The following is a 19,835-nucleotide window of genomic DNA, read 5'->3' as shown; positions in this document are numbered from 1 at the left end:
TCCTTTCGATAATGACAACCCAAAAAATAATGTCCTTACGAGACAAACTCCAGATAGGTATGATATGCGTGCCACTGGTCTGACAACTAGGGATGCCGACGACCGTGCGAAGTGGAGACAAATTTGTAGGAAAGCGGACCCTGGGCTCCAACGTTCAACGGCTAAGGAAGACACCGGGTACGCGCTCAGATGAGAGATTAAATAAAACACAATAGATTAGACTTAGATTTTATTCATTAATATTTACATATTTTTATATAATAGGCGAGACCAGATTATAGAGGCACATATAATTCATGAGAACTTTTGCTACAAACTACAGTAACTATGTTGGAACTTGAAAATCAAATTGTATTTAGAATTATGCGAAAGCTACATTTCCTTATTACTAACTGCGACCTGCAGCTTCGATCCCACGGGAATTCCTAGACTCTTAGACAGCATTTTATAAATGTACCACTAATGTAGTTCCAGAAAAACGCGTTCATCGTGTTCATCATATTCGTAAATAGAGATAATTATTATATTAATGTTTGTAGTGTTGCTGTTGGTTATTATAATATAAATAAAATATAGTTACAAAAATTCAAATGTCTTTGATGAAAAATATGGGTACATAAACGTCTTATTATCATACATATCTTTGATGAGACGTATAAACAAATGAAAGTAAAAATTCTATTATTATTAATATTGTAAATGCGAAGGTCTGTCACGCTTTCACGGTTCAACTACTAAACCAAATTTGGATAAATAGATATACATGATCTGGGGGTCAAATATAGGGTAGGGGTAGAACTGCGGGCAACATCTAGTATTAATTAAAATACAATTAAATAACTTTGGCAACTCTACCCTAATCTGAAGTATGTTTTTTCAGGTGTCGTTTTAACTTAGTCATCAATGTGAAACGAGAGAGACAAACGCTACATTCGTATGGTTTCTCACCGGTGTGTGTTCGTACGTGTCTTATCAGCGTACTTCTCTCAGTGAATCTAGTTTTACAAATATTACATTCGTAAGGTTTCTCACCAGTATGCGTTCTTACATGAGTCTGTAAATTGCCTTTACGAGAAAATAGTTTAGCACAAAAATCACATTTGTAAGGTTTCTCACCGGTATGTACAATGTAATGCGCGTGCAAACTGGTTCTTTCAGCAAATCTGTTATGACAGACACTACATTCGAATGGTTTCTCACCAGTGTGAGTCCTTATATGTCTTTTTAACGTACACTTATCAGCGAACCTGCTTTTACATAGATCACAATCGAAAGGTTTCTCACCGGTATGCCTTTTCAAATGTAATTCTAACTTGCTTTTATTCGTAAATCTACTTGGACACAACTTACATGTATATAAACTTTCGCCTGTGTGCATTCGTAAATGCGTTTTTAAATTACTTCTTCTAGTGAATTGTCTTTGACATATATTACAAATGTGTAATTTTTCTTCAGTGTGCGCTGAATAGTGAGCAATTAAATGACATAATTCCTTGAACCGTTTGTGACACGTATCACATTCATGTGGTTTCTCATCGGCTTGCGTCGGGTCCCTTCGTTTGCGCGGTTTCTTACCACTCCGGCCTCTTTCCGCTTTCCGTTTCGCCAGTTTCGATTCCGATTTCGGAGTGCCACCACCTGCACGATAATTTTAACTTACACGATTGCGAAACTTGGCTCAGACAAAATTATAGTATAAAAATAATGATTATAAAGTGGCTTAAAATAACAAACACGAAATACAAAAATATTTTCATTAATATTCGTGTTTGTATAACATTGGATTACTATCATGAATTCAGTCTTCAAATCATATTAGTATCGAAGAAATATTATATTTAGTTTTTTGTTAACATATTGAAATCACAATATATAAATAAGTTTACTAAAGTGTTTCGTATTACTCTTTATTTTGTAAAGACATTTTTTTTCTTATACGTTCTAAGTAAAAAATCTTTAATCATTACTTTACATACATCAACTCTCTACCAGAAAAATATTTGCATATGTCAAAACATGTTCCGTGTTCAAGTTTCTTGGATATGTTTCTCACCAACTGCCATATTTTGCGTTTTAAATGTATGTGCTCTCACGTGCTGTGTGTGTGTGTGCTGTGTATTTCCGAGAATATCTTCAAAAAGCACATTCAAGGGTTTCTCACCAGTATGTTTTCTTTTAAGCATTCATAAATTACTTCTATCACTAAAACGTATTTAACAAACAGCGCAACCTTAAGGTTTCTCACCATGACTTCTTAAAACACATTTTAGGTTTCAGCTAGGCTTAGACATATCTTTGGATCGCCGCCATTTAACATAAAACCCATAAAATAGCATTGTAACTGTCATTTTCGAGCGTTCACATTGCAAACTCCTCAATATGTTGTTGGTGGAAAAATCGCCCGTTTTTATTATATTTCAGTTTTTTTTCACGTAATTTCTATAAAAGATGTATTTTTCTGTTAGTAAATAAAGTAATATCATTATTTAAAAAAATAAAAAGGAAGTACTCCAATCTTTTTTCTGTCATTCGAGCTTTTTTAGGTTTGGCCAGAGACTCACACTTAAGTTAAAGGTATCAGAAATAGAGGAAAACTCAAGAAGAGGTGGATTAATTGCATCAAAGAATGTATGATTAAGGATACAGTGTTAAGTGAAATGGCAAGTGACAGAATTTTAACGAAAGGTGCTGAGCCCACACGAGTGGGGAAAAGGTCAAGAAGAAGAACAGGTTAGACCCAGATTCGGCTGTAGATATTTGCTTTGTTTATTCTACGGGGCATTTCAAACTAGCGTGTCGTTTTACGTTGATACAACGATCTTTGATACAACAATAATTTATTGTTGTATCCGTTTCATTATAATGGCAACATTGTTACTGTTCCGTGTTGCCGCCTATTCCTTCTGTCATTAAAGCGTCGTATATATTTTTCACTGTAAATCTATTAATTTGAATAATCACAAAAAATCTTACACGTTTGCTCTATTGCTAGATTTTCAGCTAGTAAAACTTTTTGTGAAAAAAATTGTACACTCCTCCATGTTTTTTAATAAGCTTTGTCAATTTAGGTTCAGAGAACAGGTGAGTTTTAGATGGGGGGATTTTATGCAACAGCTTGTTTAGCACTTTGTCCTGACACTTGTAAATTTCCCTTCGGTTTTGGATGATTTCGGCTCTCATGCCGCAGACATACTGCAGTAGGTCATCGGAGATTTTCTTGAACTCGCAATTTTCATCTAAGAGATATCTTTGGAGGTATACGCGATATTTGACATCAAGTTTCTTGCAAGCGTTTATCAATTCTGATATTTGTAATAATAATCCGTAAGTTATTGCGCCCAACGTTGATGACCTCGGTGGCGCAGTGGTAAAGTTCTTGCCACTGAACCGAGAGGTCCCGGGTTCGATCCCCGGTCGGGTCATGATGGAAAATGATCTTTTTCTGATTGGCCCGGGTCTTGGATGTTTATTTATATATGTATCTATTTATAAAATATAGTATCGTTGAGTTAGTATCCCATAACACAAGTCTCGAACTTAGTTTGGGGCTAGCTCAATCTGTGTGATTTGTCCTAATATATTTATATTTATTTATTTAACGTCTGGTCAGCGTTTTCGAGATGACGTAGTGTACTGTTTGAAGGGGTTTTGGTTGCAAGCAACGAGTTCACTTTTAAGGCACTGAACACTGGTTCATTGTGAAAGTATTTCTCCACGTCGGCGTATCGAATGTTCCTCCAGCCCTGTTCGCCAAAACGTTGGCATTTTTGACCCTGTTCTGCTATTTGGGGATCTGGTATTGGTATCGGTTCGGCTTCGGTCGTGGGCGAAAAGAAATCAGATTGTATTGTATCGCATGCAGATCTGGATTCCGGTTCCGCTTTGGACGAACTCTTCGATTTGGTTTTCACCTTCGAGGCAACTCTGTTAGCAATTTTTGACAATATTTGCGCTTTAGAATCAAGAATGCCCATCATTTTCTCGTAAAACGACACGCTAGTTTCATTGTTGTCTTGTGACGAGCCATGATTTGAAGCGGGAGACACACAAGCTTCCGGAGATATCTTGGATCGTTTCCGTGATCGCTTGCTAATTGTGAATGTTTGTGAATCGGGAGACAAGCTCCGTTTCCTCGAAGTCAGTCTCGGTTTCAAAATCTTCAAGGTGCTCATGAATTGTGCGTACGATTTCGCGTGAATTTTCGCCATGATGTCAAGCGGGGAGTATATCAAAGCCCTTCCTAAGGGCCATTCTAGGAGTTTCCGTTTTAGAGACCGGTACTCCTTCAGTGAAAGTGACTCATTCGTTGAGTAGGCGTGCACTAACTCTTCAGTCGGCACAGCGAATCGAATTTTGTCCTGCATCGTTCAGGAGATTTGTTCCCCAAATAATTCTTTAAATGAGTAATTTTGGATTTTCCACGATCTTGGGGGTAGTTGTCGTTTAAAATGTTGACGATCCGAGAGTGGAACTCTTTATCTTGATCAGGCACAGGATTTTCGCATAGCTCATGCATAGTTGTCGTATCTGCAACGGGAAGAGTCATTGAAGACTAATCACTACATAAAACAGTCGCCCACCGCGTCTGTCTCTTACTAAGCTCTTTTAAACACACGCAACGGAATTTGATGCTGTTTTCACTGTTGTTTAGACAATTTCTTCTATCTATAGTTGTGGCCACGAAAACATAGAATGTGTCTCTCGCGCAAATCGTAAAAGTAAATCAAGGAAAAGGGCTAAAAATTGGAGTTGCTTCTCACAGGCGATTGGTTAACACCCTGTCACCTCTTAATCTCTATTCCACCACAACCATTTTGCCATCTCCGTTTGGTCTGATTTATGACGGGTAGAGAATGACGTCAGTCCATCATTTTACATGTAATTTTGTGAAATAAAATAGACAACGTGCGTGTGACACCCCTGGTGTTGCAAGCGTTGGTAGGCTGTGGTGACCACTTATCATCAGTTGGGACGCATGCCTGTGTGCCTGCTTGGTAGTATAAAAAAATAAAGTTTTTAAATAAAATATATTAATAAAACAGGCTACCCAAAAAACAGGTGTAGTGCGGCAACATAAAAGAAAATTTCTTGTGTAAAATTTGTCCTTAGTGGCGATACTGATAGATATGGCTATCGATAGTCAGGCAATGTTGGAACTACGCGTTGGAATGTTGGACGCGAACGCCGCGCGTGCTTAATTTAGTGGCCGAGAAAACTGATATTTTCTCCTGTTTTCTGAATGAATTCACAACAACGTGTTTGAATATTATATGTTTATGTTATACATAAATAATTTAAAAGGTTAACCTGTCGTATTAGAATATGTTTTCTGTAATGGTACGTTAAGCTTGGTGAAATAAATAAAATAAAACTATCCATTAAGAGATCTAACAATAGGATAGTTACTCAGGTTATGTTAAGATACAGATAGGTTTAGTGGACGGCCGCAGTTAGGATTACCAGCCACCCGCATCCCCTCAGGGGTTACGGGGGACTGGGTGAATGGTGGAGGACTGATCACCCGTCTGGTACACGCACAGGCGTCACCAAAAAAAAAAAAAAAGAAGTTTATGGATTCTACTGACACCTGACTCCTACTGCCGTGGTATAACTAAAATGCCGTTATCTGACATCAGGGCGATTTTTAATTTTGGTTTGCAAGAAAATGAGAAAAAAAAGCTCTTTCGATCTGTATTTGCGATTTTTCGATAGCTTGATTAGTTTTGGAAATAACAATTGTAAAATTGCCGTTATGTACACATATTTTGCTTGTCAAATAGGCTAAAATGCCTTTAAGTAACTTTGCGAGTCTATACAGCCGCTAAGGTTGGATAACTCATACCTTTGTTAAAAAAAATATCATAAGGTTGCTTGTCAATATTGCCGTTAACTGCATTTTTTGCACTATAAAGGGGTAAAAATACTTTAACTGTGTTATTGTTATTTTATTTCTAATAGAGCAGTATTATATTGTTAAGTTAAAACGTCGTTAATTGAAAAAGCTAGACTTAAATGTGATTAACGTCGTATAACGGCTTTATAGCTTACTACTAATGTTTTGACTTTTCGTATGTTACAAGCCAATAGCGGCTTTTCGAAAATATTCAAACAATGTGTTGTCCGCCACTGTTAGACTGCAGTGTCGTTATCTCACAGTGATACACTAAAATGTCGTTAACATATCTCACGCGCGGTACCATCGGAGAGGTCGGAGGTCGAATTAGTGAGTCGCAAGCGCTTGCTCCGGGTCTGCTCCCGCCAATTTCGCAACGATGACGCTTTAGGTGAGTAGTTTTTTAGCTAGGTGTTTATATATTCATAAAATACCTGCCATGCATGTAATATGTATTCAAATAGGTATATTCATATCGTTCTATTATGATGTTACGGAGAGGCTATGATGGAAAAGACTAAAAAATACTCTCGAGGTCTACATGTGACATAGGACAACTAGTAATAAATATTATTTTTGTGTTTAATAATATACATACATATATACACATATTTATTTACATATATACACAGTATTTATTTTATTGTTACAGAATTTCGGCTGTTTCCATGAGAAGTAAATGTATTTTAGAGATGGCAAAGAAAAAAAATTATATCTTGTAATGAGCTTTTATCACTTCAAAATTTACCCCGTATTCTCAGTCCTTAACTCATTCCTCCACTCCATTTTGCAATAACATACCTCAAACTAACATCCAATCAAATCGCCATTAAATTTGCTAACCACGCCCATTTAAGGTACAATAACGAACTGTCAGCTCGAGGAATAACAAAGATATTTGATCTGACGACCAGAAATAGAAACTTTCTGAAGTTATTTTGAAGATTTCAAATTTATTCAACAGCAGCGACGCCCTCTCGGGCTGGATAAGTTTGCTTCCTTCAGTTCACATGGAATCTTAAAATTATATAGAAAATTAAAAATGGCATTTGTAGCTATTCGGTTTCGGGAATTAAGCAGTTTTGAAGATTGCACAATAAACTTATCCTGTCTAATGACAATAACATTAGTTTGCTATAATACTCTGGGAGCTTGTGACCTTGTGTGATTAGTGTTAGCGACTGCCGTAAAGCGTTTCCCTTGTAGTCAAACACGATTAAAATATTGTATTCTTGATAGATGTTCGATCGATAGTCACCGCGGAATATCTTTTTGACGTAAACTTGTTAATAGAAGATGTGACTGATGACGCTAAAAAAGGGTCTAGTATATAAGTATATTTTAGCATCGCATAATGTTTGGCATGTTGATCTTGAGGAACTTATGTACACTACATCGCATAATATAGACTGTCAACATTTTGGGACTGATGGCGGTCAAATGGTACTTTTGACAATCAAACGCATATTTTGATGTCAGTATGTAATATTCTTCTTAAGTTTCAATATGGCCATCCGTTATAATTAATATTTTTTTAAAATAAAAAAGTAAAGTTAGCTTTCGTCAGTCCAGAGTGATGTTCGATCAAGGGCCGGACTATGAGGAAGATTCACGGGGCGTTGCGCGGCGCGTCGAGCGTGTCCGAACAACGCATTAGTCCGACCAATCAACGCTTTAGACCCGCCCAATGAGTGAGGTTATGTCAAATTCAAGTCGAGTAAGAATTAGTAAGCCAAATTATCAAATGATCTTACGAAGAACTTTAATATTAACCAACAACATAGAGTCTCACCGATACCTGCAGCTGTAAAAAGACTACACCCGAGCTACAAGGCCTCCGCAAGCGTAAAAATAATGTTGATGGCAATTATTGTTCCGAAGTACCTACCTGAGATTTCCCAGCTACACCCAAGTGTGATTCGCAGAGCGTTTCGACCGCTACGGTCGCACTGTCATAACAATCTTTCAAATTTTAACAAAGACAAGAATGAGTTTTACTATATGACTTTACATTATTTACTCTGTACTGTAGTTATGAATGATTAATAATAATAATAATAAATTCTTTATTTAGCCATTATGACATAGAACACATTACATAGTACACAAAGGGAGTAAGTACATGTTTATATAATTGTATTATAAAGTCCCCTGCTCCAACCAGACACAATCAATCTCTGAACTAGACGTTAGTCTGTATCTCAGAGACCGCTGCCCCGGGGTGGTAGGGAAATTTATAGAGTTTAGTGCTTATGGCAATAAGAACAGAGTAATGATCTAGGTTTCCCAAACTAGACTAGTCTGTTATTTTTGGGAAACCTTATTTAAAAGTTACTAAAGAAATGAAACCTTAGCTAGGAACTTAACTAAATTGATTTGCTGGGTACAAAAGGTGGCATGTGTGAAGTGTGTATGTGTTTGTGTGTGTGTGTGGGTTGTGTGAAAATAAATGTGTGTTTGTTAGGAAATTGAAAGCAGGATTTGGATACAGAATGGAAGACAGTTAGAGTAACAGGTTTTCGGTTTCGTCGTAATTTAATGAATGTAGAAATTTTTGCACACGTTTTTTGCAAACAAATTTTGAGCATGAGTAAATATTGCTTTCTTTGTTTAATTTATTATAAAGTTTTGCGCCTAATACACTGAAGTTTCTGGCTGCTGTTGATGTTCTGTGTTGTGGTATTATGCAAACCTTATACTGAAGATGTCGTCGTCGGTTAGCGTTGAGGTTTGGGTCAAACTTTAGCAGAGAGTGTTTTTTAAGTACCGTCTGTAACACAAAGAGCTGCCTCACTGCCAACACTTTTACGTCGGTGTAAAGCTGAGAGGTTGGGTAACGGTATGGTTTACGTGTCATCACTTTAAGGACAGCCCTCTGTGCCCTTTCCAATGGCAGTAAGTTTGTTTTTGCTGCTGACCCCCAGACCCGAACACCATACATTAGAATAGACTGACATAGGGCAAAATAGGTATTTTTCAGTGTATCAGAATCCGCCACGTTTCTAAGATTTTTAAAGACAAATATCATTTTCCGCACGCGAGAAATAAGCGACTTAATTTGTAGTAGCCATTTTAATTTTTGGTCTAGAATAATACCAAGATATTTGACGTTAGTTACTTGGGGGATAACTGAACAAGTGCAATTCGGGGTCAGGTTTTGGCATATATGGGCTTTGATTACAAAATTGTGATGTGAAGGAAGTGTTGTCGAATTAAGTCCAAATGGCAAACAATTAGTTTTTGATAAATTAAGCGAGAGTAGGTTATCAGATAACCAAGACATAACAACGGCCAAGGCTGATTCTGCATGTATTTGGGCTTCTTCCCATGAGCGACCGGATACTAATAAAGCTGTGTCATCAGCATAAGTATATATGTTACAAAAAGGAATTGTTAGTTTGCACAAATCATTGATATATATAATGAAAAGTGTGGGGCCAAGGACACTTCCCTGCGGGACTCCAGTTGTTATGTACTCCTCTTCACTTGTGTATTCTTCAATTTTTACTTTTTGTGTCCGATTAGACAGGTAACTTCTAAAAAGATCCAAAGCCACACCACGAATACCGACAGCCTCCAACTTTAAAAGAAGTTTGGGGATAGAGACGGTGTCGAAGGCTTTTGATAGATCTAGGAATAATCCTAGTCCTTTTCTCTGTTTTTCAAAGCAGTCAACTATGTCATCAACCAGTGCAGATACTGCATCCTCCGTCGATCTACCCGCTCTGAAACCATACTGATTATTTGAGATTATATTATTAGCATTAAGGTATCTGAGTAGCCGAGAATTAATAATTTTTTCCAATAATTTTGACATTGCAGTAAGTACAGATATCGGACGATAGTTGGTGACATCGTCTCCATCACCACCCTTATAAATTGGATGAATGATGGCTTTCTTAAATGCATCTGGGAAAACTCCACTTGTGAGTGATAGTTGAAAGATATGTCTTAGTAATGGGACAAAAATTTCACGTGATGATTGCAGAATTCGGGATGAAATGTTGTCCCACCCAGTAGCGCAATCTCTTCTTAAATTCATTATGTGGTCATTAATTTCGTCATTAGTGACATTAAAAAGAGCAAAGGAGTTTCGAGGGGATGAAACTGGTGCTGTGGGAGGTACAAATGAAGTTTTATTAGTTTGCCCTATTGTATTAGCTAAGTTTCTCCCAACATTTACAAAGTAGTTATTAACCTCATTCACAGATTTGGTAGGATCATGTGTAGACTTTAGGAGGGCTTTAGAACTAACGCGTGATGGTGCAATATTTGTGATTTCTTTGATCGCCTTCCATTTTAATTTGGGATCATTTTTCGTCCTCATTAGAGCCTGCCTATTGTATTCTTTCTTCAATTTCTTCAAAAGTTTATTGATATAATTTCTGTATCTTGAATAAGTAATCGCAAGCGTGACGTTATTGTGTTGTTTTTTTAATTGTTTATGCATTCGGTCTCGATTTCGTATGCAGCGTAGAAGGCCTGGCGTAATCCAAGGCTTCAGATTTCTCTTACTACGGGGGGGTGTGTACCTAACGGTGTTTTTGTTTATTATATCACTGACTGATGAAACCAAAAGATCTGTAGCAGAATTTACGTTTTGAAGCTGTTTTATTTGCGAAAAATCAAAAGAAGCTAGGTCAATTTTTATTTGTTCATAGTTTATTTTAGTACTTGTTATGGATTTAACAGATTTTTCTCGTGTCAACTGAAGCGACAGCAATGTTGGATAGTGATCGGTGATAGAAGATTCGAGAACTATTGCAGTGGAATTTTTATCAGTTTTTAATAAAATATGATCAATACATTTTTGCAGTCGAGTGGGATAGGTATACGTCGGAAGCAAACCGTGTGCTGCCATCAGGTTGAGGTAATTGTCAGAACGGTTATCGCTGTCACAAGTGTGTATATCTATATTAAGATCTCCTATTAATCCAACTGTTTTATAGGATTTTAGGGTCAATAGAAGATCATTGATAGAATTTAAGAATATGTCTGTGTTTTTATATGATGGTGATCTATAAACAGCTATAAAAGCGAACTCCGTTCCAAGTGTACAAACTAGACAATCAGCTTCCTTTATAATTTTAGGTTCGAAGACATTACAATCCAAGGTGTTTCTAATGTATATAACGACGCCTGCATTTTGATTGCCATCATCTATCGTTTGATATGATGTAAAGTTATTCAATTTAGGGAGATATGGCGTAACTGATAACCAACATTCTGTTAAGATGATAATATCACATTGTATGTTTAAAGTTGAAAGAAGTGTTTGGAATTGGTCAAAGTTGCAGTTTATGCTACAAATATTCAAATGAATAACAGTCAGAGATTTTTTATTACAATTTATATATTTGAAACATTGATCCGGTGCACATAAATAACTTTGTGATACATTAAGCGCCTCCAACTCATTGAAATAAGAGCTGATATCTGTCATATTATTTTTAATAATAAATTTATTGTATTATTTTTTTTTTTAAATAGAGTTGGAATTGCGCACTGTACCACAAAAAGAAGGTCATTAAGTATAGACAATTATGCTTATCAAGATACGTATTCATATTTTGTGTTGTGTATAACGAATTAAGTGTAAGTGTTATAATATATGTATATGGTTTGTGTGATATAAGTGATGTATGTAGATTATATAATATGAAACTTTTATATTCCCAGCAAATGTTATTAAACAGATAAATTTGTAAATAAGGATAGGCTAAGTAAATGCAAAAACACATATTGTAAGAAATTTTCATAATAAAAGGCTCAAATAATACAGACAAATGGTTTGTACTGACATATAGTCATTGTTTTGTTAGGAGAGAGTTCAGCGTGATTTCAGAGTCTACGCGAATCGCTTTCGATTGCTCATCCTTCTTCATGTAAATATTTCCGTTTCCGGTCCAGCAAAACTTGTAATTGTTGGCTTTAGCGTATTCTCGGGCCTCGTAGAACAGCTTCCTGTTGCTTCCTGCAAGGTACTCGGATATGTATATGGGGGTGGAGTCCCCTGCAAGGCCAATATTGGAAGTGTTGAGTCGTTGGTCTCCACTGTGATCTTTATTATATTTGCGTGCCGCTGCCAGAACTTTATTCTTCAGGTGAACAGATTGAAATTCGGCAACGATTATTTTATTCTTTCCTATGCGGTAAGTGTCACGTATATCCGAGGGTTGGATTTCCACATGTAGTGCTTGTCCTATATTTTGTAGGTGGGCCGTCAGGTCCGTAAACGATTCTTCCTGGACCGCTGGAACATTTCGTATTTCAACATTGGATGGACGAGAAGTCTGCTGCATGTTCTCTATTTTCTTCTCTAGGCTGACTATATAGTTTTGTTGATCAAAGCGCTCTTTTTCAAGAAGCTGTATTCTTTTCAACATATTTTCATTACTATTTTTTAGGCTTTCCAAGGTATTTTCAATTTGCACGTTAGATTTTTGGATTTTAATATTTTGTTTTTTGATCTCAGCGACCTCTTCTATTAGTTTATTCATCATTTTTTGTTGATTAATAGATGATGTGTGGAGTGCCTCCATCATTTCCCTCAATTCACTGCTAAATTGATTCACTTGGGTAGGTGATGAGGAGCCCTGACGCGGCCTTTTATGTCGTGTGGTAATATTGTGAAGGAGGTCCTCAGAACTTATTTCGGTGCGAGGGATTGACAAATCAGTGTCTGATTTTGACATATTTGGTGTTGTTGGTGGAGTACGCTTTAATGGCATGGAAAAGCTTTATTTTCGGGAATCGTTAGTATCAACCGCTTTACGGCGCCGTAGTCAAATGAAAAAGATAGGCTGAGCAAATAGTAGAAAATGAAAATGCGTAGGCACACAGCTGATTCACCTTTCTGGACTGGATAGATATAAGTTGCAAGTAATCCTTTTGTTGTAATTAATATTTTGCTTCGAAACTCTGGCCAGGCTATAAATTATTAAACTTTTTGTTATTACTTAGCTATAATAGGCAACAGTATTATTATTGTGATATAATGAACAGGTTTATAATTATTTGGTATGATTTCTTTTGTGATATGATCGCAAGCGCCGGTAGCTTAATTTTAAATCATTCACTTGCACTGTTTCACTTCACTTAACTTAGAATAGCATAGGTGCGAGAAGGAGCTACAGAGTGTCCACTTCTTTGTAAATGTAGAAACCATTCGTGCGAGACACTGAGCGCCCGGGTTAAGCGCCGTAGGCCGGAGGTCTTGTGGATTGGTCTTGTTGGTACGTCTGCGTCCAGCGACCGTAGACACGGTGACACGGTGTTAAGGGTCGTAAGAGAGAGGTCTAGATCACTGGTTTTGCTCGGAATGGCTCATAGAAACGTGCGCATGCGGTGGCTGCGAGAACCGTACTCTCAAATGATTGATTTCATTAATTAATAATAATGATTTATTTTGCAAAATACAATTTAAAATATCCGCCACATGCTTCGTCAAATATTTTATTAATCTAACAGGAAAAATATAATAAAAAATATGGTTGTTGTATGGTTTTAGTAATTGGTACTTAGCATGTTTCTGTTTAGCCGCATTGTCCGCTGCTGACCCCGCCTCACGAACGAAATCTCTGATATGAGAAGCGGCAAACGTACTTACACACGTTGCGTCCCAAAGCAAACATCGTCCCTTTTGCCAGAGTACCAAAATCAAGCCATTGGGACGCTTGCCATCCGTGCGACTTAGTCCAGGTGGTTCCAGAACACAAGGAATATTTGCACTTACCATAACGAATTATATCATTAAGCGCATGATGTCTGGGAAATCTACCAGCACTGATGAATGATTGATTTTGGAAATGATTCCTTCCTCAAAAAAAAATTACGGATTGTAATGACCGCACAGCCGCAGCGGTCGAAACGCTCTGCGAACCACCCCCAAACGAATTAAATATTAGAATATTAGACACCCCTTTACAACAGCGGAATTTGAAATGATAAAACAATTTTCAAACCTGTATTTTGATAACTTTAAATTCAATTTGATCAATACTATCTTCCAATATTTTTTATACTGTTGCACTTAAATGCCGTTAATTTAGAAGGTAATTAGTTTAACTGCGTTTAAGCGTAACAATGAACCGAATTTAATCTTCAAATTAAAATATATTCATAGTTTAGCAGACTTGAAAGCAGTTAAATGCCGTTAATCACACAAAAGCCTAACATGAATTAGTATCATAAGTATAGTTTTATGTAACTAAAACAACGTTATGGGATATAACGACATTTAAGTTACCATGAAGTCATGATTTTTTTAGCATTTTAATAAATATATTTTTTAAATGAAATAGTAACGCTAAAAAGCCGTTACTCTTTACGAAGCGGCATTTTAGTCGATGACTCATAAGATTTTGGTATCATAGATAATATACTAAAACGCAAAAAACGTTTTATTATTATTAAAAAAATGTGTTTCTAAAATAATAGGTTAGTCATTAGATAGTATTTTACTTGATCTATGTTTTGGTACCTTCAAGTTTTAAATAAGTGTTGTCATTTATGAATGACATCGATTTAAATTTTTACCGCGCTTTTCGACGTTTTACTCGAAACAAGCCTTTGGCAAATAACGGCGTTTTAGTTATACCAGGGCAGCCTACAACATAAATACCCCCTTAATCCTAAAAAATGATAGCCACTTGGTCATGGACTATGTCTATCACTAAAATACCAGCCTCGGCTAGGAATTTTAAAGAAGTTAAATTAAAATAATAATCTATTAAGGGTCGATAGTTAAACTATCGTGTCGCATGATGGCCTTTTACTAGGCCCAGTCGTAGCAGGGAATTTTCAATTGTGTTTAGTGGTATAAACTGTAAATATGTAGTAAAAACAGTTAATAATATATTCGGAAGTGTATACAAATTATTTTGATTATTTTATTTAAATCTCCTTTGCCAACCCTAATAAAATAGGTAACAGTTTCGCACATTCCTTAGAAGTTTGGAGCGTTTGTGAATTTGTATATTTGAGGCGGGCAATCTCCGAAACTACCGAACCGATTTCAAAAATTCTTTCACCATTAGAAAGTTACATTATCCAAGATTGCTATAGGCTATATTTTATCTCAAAATTCCCACGGGAGCGAAGCCCCGGGCAACATCTAGACATGTGTCCGAGTTCGGCGACGGTGTGCAGCTGGCATAAAGACTGGAGAACTCCCAATATTTTTTTGAAACAAGGACCTCCCTTTCAATACGTATACATTCTTAGATAAGTGACTTTTTCTTTTATTGAGAGAAATAAAGATCTTTGAACTGGAAAAGTTCTTTGGAATACTGGCTCCAGTCTTACCTATAGCTGAGTCCCACTTCACCCGTTCTGAACGAGTGAATGACATTTTGAGAGTTACTAAACTACTAGCATTTTCCCGCGGCCTCGCCCGCGTGATTTCCCACGGGAACAGTTATTTTTCCGGGAAGAAAGTTACCCTAGCTCCTTCTCCATACTTCAAACTATATGTATGCAATTTCAATAAGATTGGTTGAGTAGATAGAGCATTATGAAGTAACAAACTTACTATCGCGTTTATGTATCTCACAGTTTTATCACACAGGATTAGGATTTAAAGGCTTTTACGATAGATGGCGCCGATTTACAGATGGTATATCTCGCTGTGGACACAACTAAAAATGAGTTTTTAATTATTGTTTTGTGATAAACATTTTTTCTTTCTTCTTCTTTCTTTTTTAATTTAGTAAGAGGGCTAATAAAAATGATTCATAAAAAAAGTTACAGCATACTTCTCAATCTAAAATATGTCTTCCCGCTAATATTTGACAGTGATAGAACAAGACAAAACAAACTTTAGCTTACTTTAAGCTATGCTTGACTTTTTTTATGAATGAGAGGGTGGGTAAGGTGTAATGGCGTGTGGTACCGCCCTAGAATAGGACCACTCCATATCCGCTTATAAACTCATACATACACACAATAAATTCATCTCCAAATCTTATAACAATATTTCTTACTTTCACTGCTTCTGTCGCCGCAAGCTGTTGATTCTGTCTCGGTTTCACGAATGTTGGTGGTCGATTCGTTGAAACTTTGGTTCCGTATCTCACTGTCTGTTTCTCGATCAGTAGCACCTGAGTACAAATTGTTACGCAATGAATTAAGACTGTACAAATAATAATGGGAAGCCCTTCTGGCATGATAGGGACCAACACTGTTTAAATGAGTTCTTTCAACATTCCAGCAGTCATTCCGAAATGCCAGTAGTTTGTAGCTTGTATGTGAAATATTATACTACTAATATAGTCGTATTCCTGTATTGTGTGGTTAATGGAGTGGTTTGCCATTGCCTTCTCCATTTCACACACAAGTTAATAATCAACTAGTGTGCAGGTTTCCTCACGATGTTTTCCTTCACCGGAAGCAAGGTCGATGAAAACTACTATACATGAGTCAGATTGGTATACAAACTCATGTGACACGAGTAGGATTCGAACCTGGGGCCTTTCGATCCACAAGCGGGCGTCTTAACCATTACACCACCACCGCTTCCTTCGTTGACATTTTAAAAATATACACAATTTTTAATTTTTACACAATTTTAAAATTTACATAATGCGAAAATTGACATACCTTCGTTATAGTCTGGAGGTTCGGTCTTGACGTCATTGGGGGGACTCTGGTGCGCTGATGAGGATCCTGGAATAAGAAAAGTAGTTCTATTACGATGCTACTTTAGATCCATACTAATATTATTATTATTTTTTCAAAATTTTTGACAAGGCTTCAGTGCACTTTGTGTGACTATGTCGGCCTCATGGGGGATCTCTGATATAAACTTATCTAGCTTTCATAATGCTTGTCCACAAGATATAAATGGATTTAGCCACCTGTGATAATGGACTGCTCAACACTATGTTCAGCAATCCATTACACATGGGCACTGTGGCTAAAAATCTATCGCGATCTATCAGAATATCGACCACATTCCAGCAAGACATGTATCAAGTCTTCCTCCTTGTTACACACAGCACACAAATCTGACCGATACTAATATTTCAAAGAGCTAAACTTATGTAACAATTGGCTTTTGCCCGCGGCTACGCTCGCGTTATTTTTTCTGATGTCAAGCAGAAGCCGAAGCCAAAGCTTATTTTTTTACGCGGGAAACATTTAACCGCGATGCGAACACAGGAGAGTGAATAAATAAATGTAAATAAATCACACAGATTGAGCTAGCCCCAAAATAAGTTCGATACTTGTGTTACGGGACACTAACTCAACGATACTATATTCTATACTATAAACATATATGTATATAGATAAAGATCCAAGAGCATCAACCTGAAAAAGATCATTTTGCATGTTGAGCTGACCGGGGATCAAACCCGGCACCTCCAGTGTAGCAGATCCGACATGATGACCATTAGGCCACAGAGGTCGAGTGAGAGAGGCATTTGCACTGGCACCTTGTATAGTTTACCTGCTATTCCCTCTTGAACCGGCTCAATGTCTTCTTTATATTGTTGATGCAAATAATTTGTGGGTAACTGTTGGTCTTCTGAATCATATTCAAACTCACATTTCACTACTATATTTTCTATTGATGTGTGACATGCAGCTGCAAACATCCATAATAATATTATAAATACAGTCTGTCTGTCTTCACTGTCGCTTTCACGGCTAAACTGCTGGACCGATTTTGATGAAATCTGATATAGGTCTAGGTTTAAAGACATAATACAAACAACAGAACATAATACAAAACATACATATAATATTCGTTGTCAAACTAATAAACAAATAAAAATAGAAACAGACAAGTTCAGTAAATAGTAACGAAGTGCTTGGCTAATTGTTTCTTAAATACATTGAACAAGTTAATATTTTTAATGTCAGAGGGTATCTTGTTAAAAAGGCGCGCACCTTCATTTGTTATTGTCGACTGACCGTAGTGTTTTGTCCGCACCTTGGGCACAAAGATGAAGTTCGCGCGACGAGTGCAGGTGCGGCCAACTTGTTTTCGCTTAGTAAAGTTTAGGTTGATGCGGACTTTGTTGTTCATTATTTTACGAATGAGAATACAAGTATTATAGATATATAATTGTTTAACAGTCATTAGTTTGGTTTTACGATAGATTCTAGCAGTTGGTGTGCGAAAGTTATAATTAAAAAGCATTTTTTAAATATAATTATACATGTAGTTAAAGGCCCTCATTCAAATAATTTATTATCAATATATTTATTATTAAGTTTTTACAAAAATCTACTCCCAAATGTATATATTATAATGTATATATGTATATATATATTCTATATTGGGGGTGAAAGTTAGAGAAATAAACGCGGGCGAAGGCGCGGGCTCAAGATAGTAAAAAGAAAACAGAAATTTGTTTACACTACATAGTACATACTTAGATCTTTAAAATTACACAACGGGTTTTGATGCAGAAAAGATACCTTTAGCATTCTAATACAATCTAACATCTGTGGGAGCAATAGCACAGTTTAAGAAGAACATACATGCTTGTCCATATTCCTCCTCATCCTTCGGTTCCACCTTCACTATACACGGGAACATATCACCCGTGACGGGAACAGAACACTCCGGATCACATTCTACCTTGACTTCAGTTGTGATATTTAAATGTTGGGGCGCTGCAAACATGTCAGTTTTTAGAACAGGATCATACTACTAGTGGCCCATGGCCCATCCCGGCTTCGCTCGGGTAAAACCATAATAAATTATTAATTTAAACTTTCCTCAGGAAACACACTATCTATTGGTGAAAACTTTGTACAAAAAGAACAACAAAGGTGCATAAGTCTTTGAGCTTTTTGCTTTTGTGCAGACAGAGGCTATAGGGGGACTTTTTTCTCTTATCTTGTAGCAAAACAGTTTTATTATTGAAGTTCTCACGTTGACTCCGAGTATACTCCATGGATTCTTCATTTGAGTTGTCAATTCCTGTATCTTGACATTCTTGGTCAGGCTGAAATCAAAATGTCTACATTATTATAAACATAAATTAATGTAAATTAGTAATAATGATTGATTATATTTAATCTAGCTTTATTTAGAGTAAGAATTATGTACATACTAAATATTCTTCAGATCCATTTTGTTGTGTTTTTGTCTGTGACATTGTTGCAGTCTTTAGTTTCTTTTCGTTTAGTTGAGCTCTTCTTGCAAATTTTTTTTTCATTTCCTTTTGTTTACTTTTAACATTCCAATCAAAGCAACTAGGCACAGCTTGCGGTTTTAATAATGGAAGTGCTGAAAATGTGTAAAGGTAATTAATTCAATAATAAGAGAAAGCAGCATTTTAGATGTCCTTCGATGGTCACGCATCTCAATTTAAAAAAAAACTTATTTTTTAATTGTAACTATACACAGGCTAGAAATTGAAAACATGATAATTACGAATTTCTCTGGTTGGCTCCTTTGGTAATGTATAATCGTCAGGTTTAAAATGTTTTCTACAGACTCGTGCATGTCTTGATGGGATAAAATTATCCCTGCGAATCGCCATAATCCACTGTTTTCGGCGAGTTTCGTCTTTGGGAAATGCATGTCCCCCTTTTTTTTCGGAACAAAACGGCACTGCACAACATTGAGGCATACCTATTCAATGTTATAAATAAATTTACTTTATTGAAATTATGTAGATACCTGCTTTAAATAAATAAACAAAAATTCCACTTTTGCCTATTTTCAGTATCTTTTCAGTTTCTTTCTGATCTGACAGCTTATGACTTATGACAGACAGCAACCAATGTAGTACTTGTAGTAGTGCTAAAAATCAATTTGATAGGTCAAGGTCACTATTCTCTATCGATAGTCAATCGAATCGCAATAATGGAAAACAGATTGACTACGATGTTGGCCGAGGCACAAGCCAACAATAATGAAAACTTTGATAGTATAACACAAGTATTTATAGTTCAGATACATACCAGAACATCGGCAATCAGT

The 19,835-nt window shown here is 36.4% G+C and overlaps 1 protein-coding gene across 3 annotated transcripts; it reads right to left on the bottom strand.

Annotated features, from left to right (window-relative positions):
• Nucleotides 1-216: 216 nt before the first annotated feature.
• On the bottom strand, nt 217-19,692 carry LOC128682068 (zinc finger protein 583-like). Of its 3 annotated transcripts, none has more exons than XM_053766541.1 (8): nt 19,533-19,692; nt 18,961-19,136; nt 18,780-18,852; nt 18,383-18,517; nt 17,343-17,480; nt 16,493-16,558; nt 15,877-15,993; nt 217-1,638 (listed from the first exon to the last, which is right to left on the bottom strand). In XM_053766541.1, exons 2-8 carry the CDS (start codon nt 19,063-19,065, stop codon nt 857-859), a joined length of 1,416 nt encoding a protein of 471 aa, XP_053622516.1. In that variant the 5' UTR covers nt 19,066-19,136; nt 19,533-19,692; the 3' UTR covers nt 217-856. The 3 variants fall into 3 exon arrangements, with proteins under 3 accessions (XP_053622516.1, XP_053622515.1, XP_053622517.1); XM_053766540.2 differs by having other exon boundaries at nt 19,284-19,627; XM_053766542.2 differs by lacking the exon at nt 217-1,638 and adding an exon at nt 1,645-4,527 and having other exon boundaries at nt 19,284-19,628.
• Nucleotides 19,693-19,835: the final 143 nt, after the last annotated feature.

This window comes from Plodia interpunctella, chromosome 29 (assembly GCF_027563975.2).
Source record: "Plodia interpunctella isolate USDA-ARS_2022_Savannah chromosome 29, ilPloInte3.2, whole genome shotgun sequence".
Classification (NCBI taxonomy): domain Eukaryota; kingdom Metazoa; phylum Arthropoda; class Insecta; order Lepidoptera; family Pyralidae; genus Plodia; species Plodia interpunctella.
The sequence above is the reverse complement of the archived record's forward strand: the minus strand, read 5'-3'. Positions and strand labels throughout refer to the sequence as shown.

What these genes read in the sequence shown, in the direction of transcription:
- LOC128682068 (XM_053766540.2), bottom strand. Translation starts at nt 19,482, where the DNA reads ATGCCTCAATGTTGTGCAGTGCCGTTTTGTTCCGAAAAAAAAGGGGGA. An exon ending in GGAGCCAACCAGAGAAATTC is followed by an intron (nt 19,137 to 19,283) that starts GTAATTATCATG and finishes ACACATTTTCAG; the next exon opens with CACTTCCATTATTAAAACCG. An exon ending in ACCTCCAGACTATAACGAAG is followed by an intron (nt 15,994 to 16,492) that starts GTATGTCAATTT and finishes ATTTGTACTCAG; the next exon opens with GTGCTACTGATCGAGAAACA.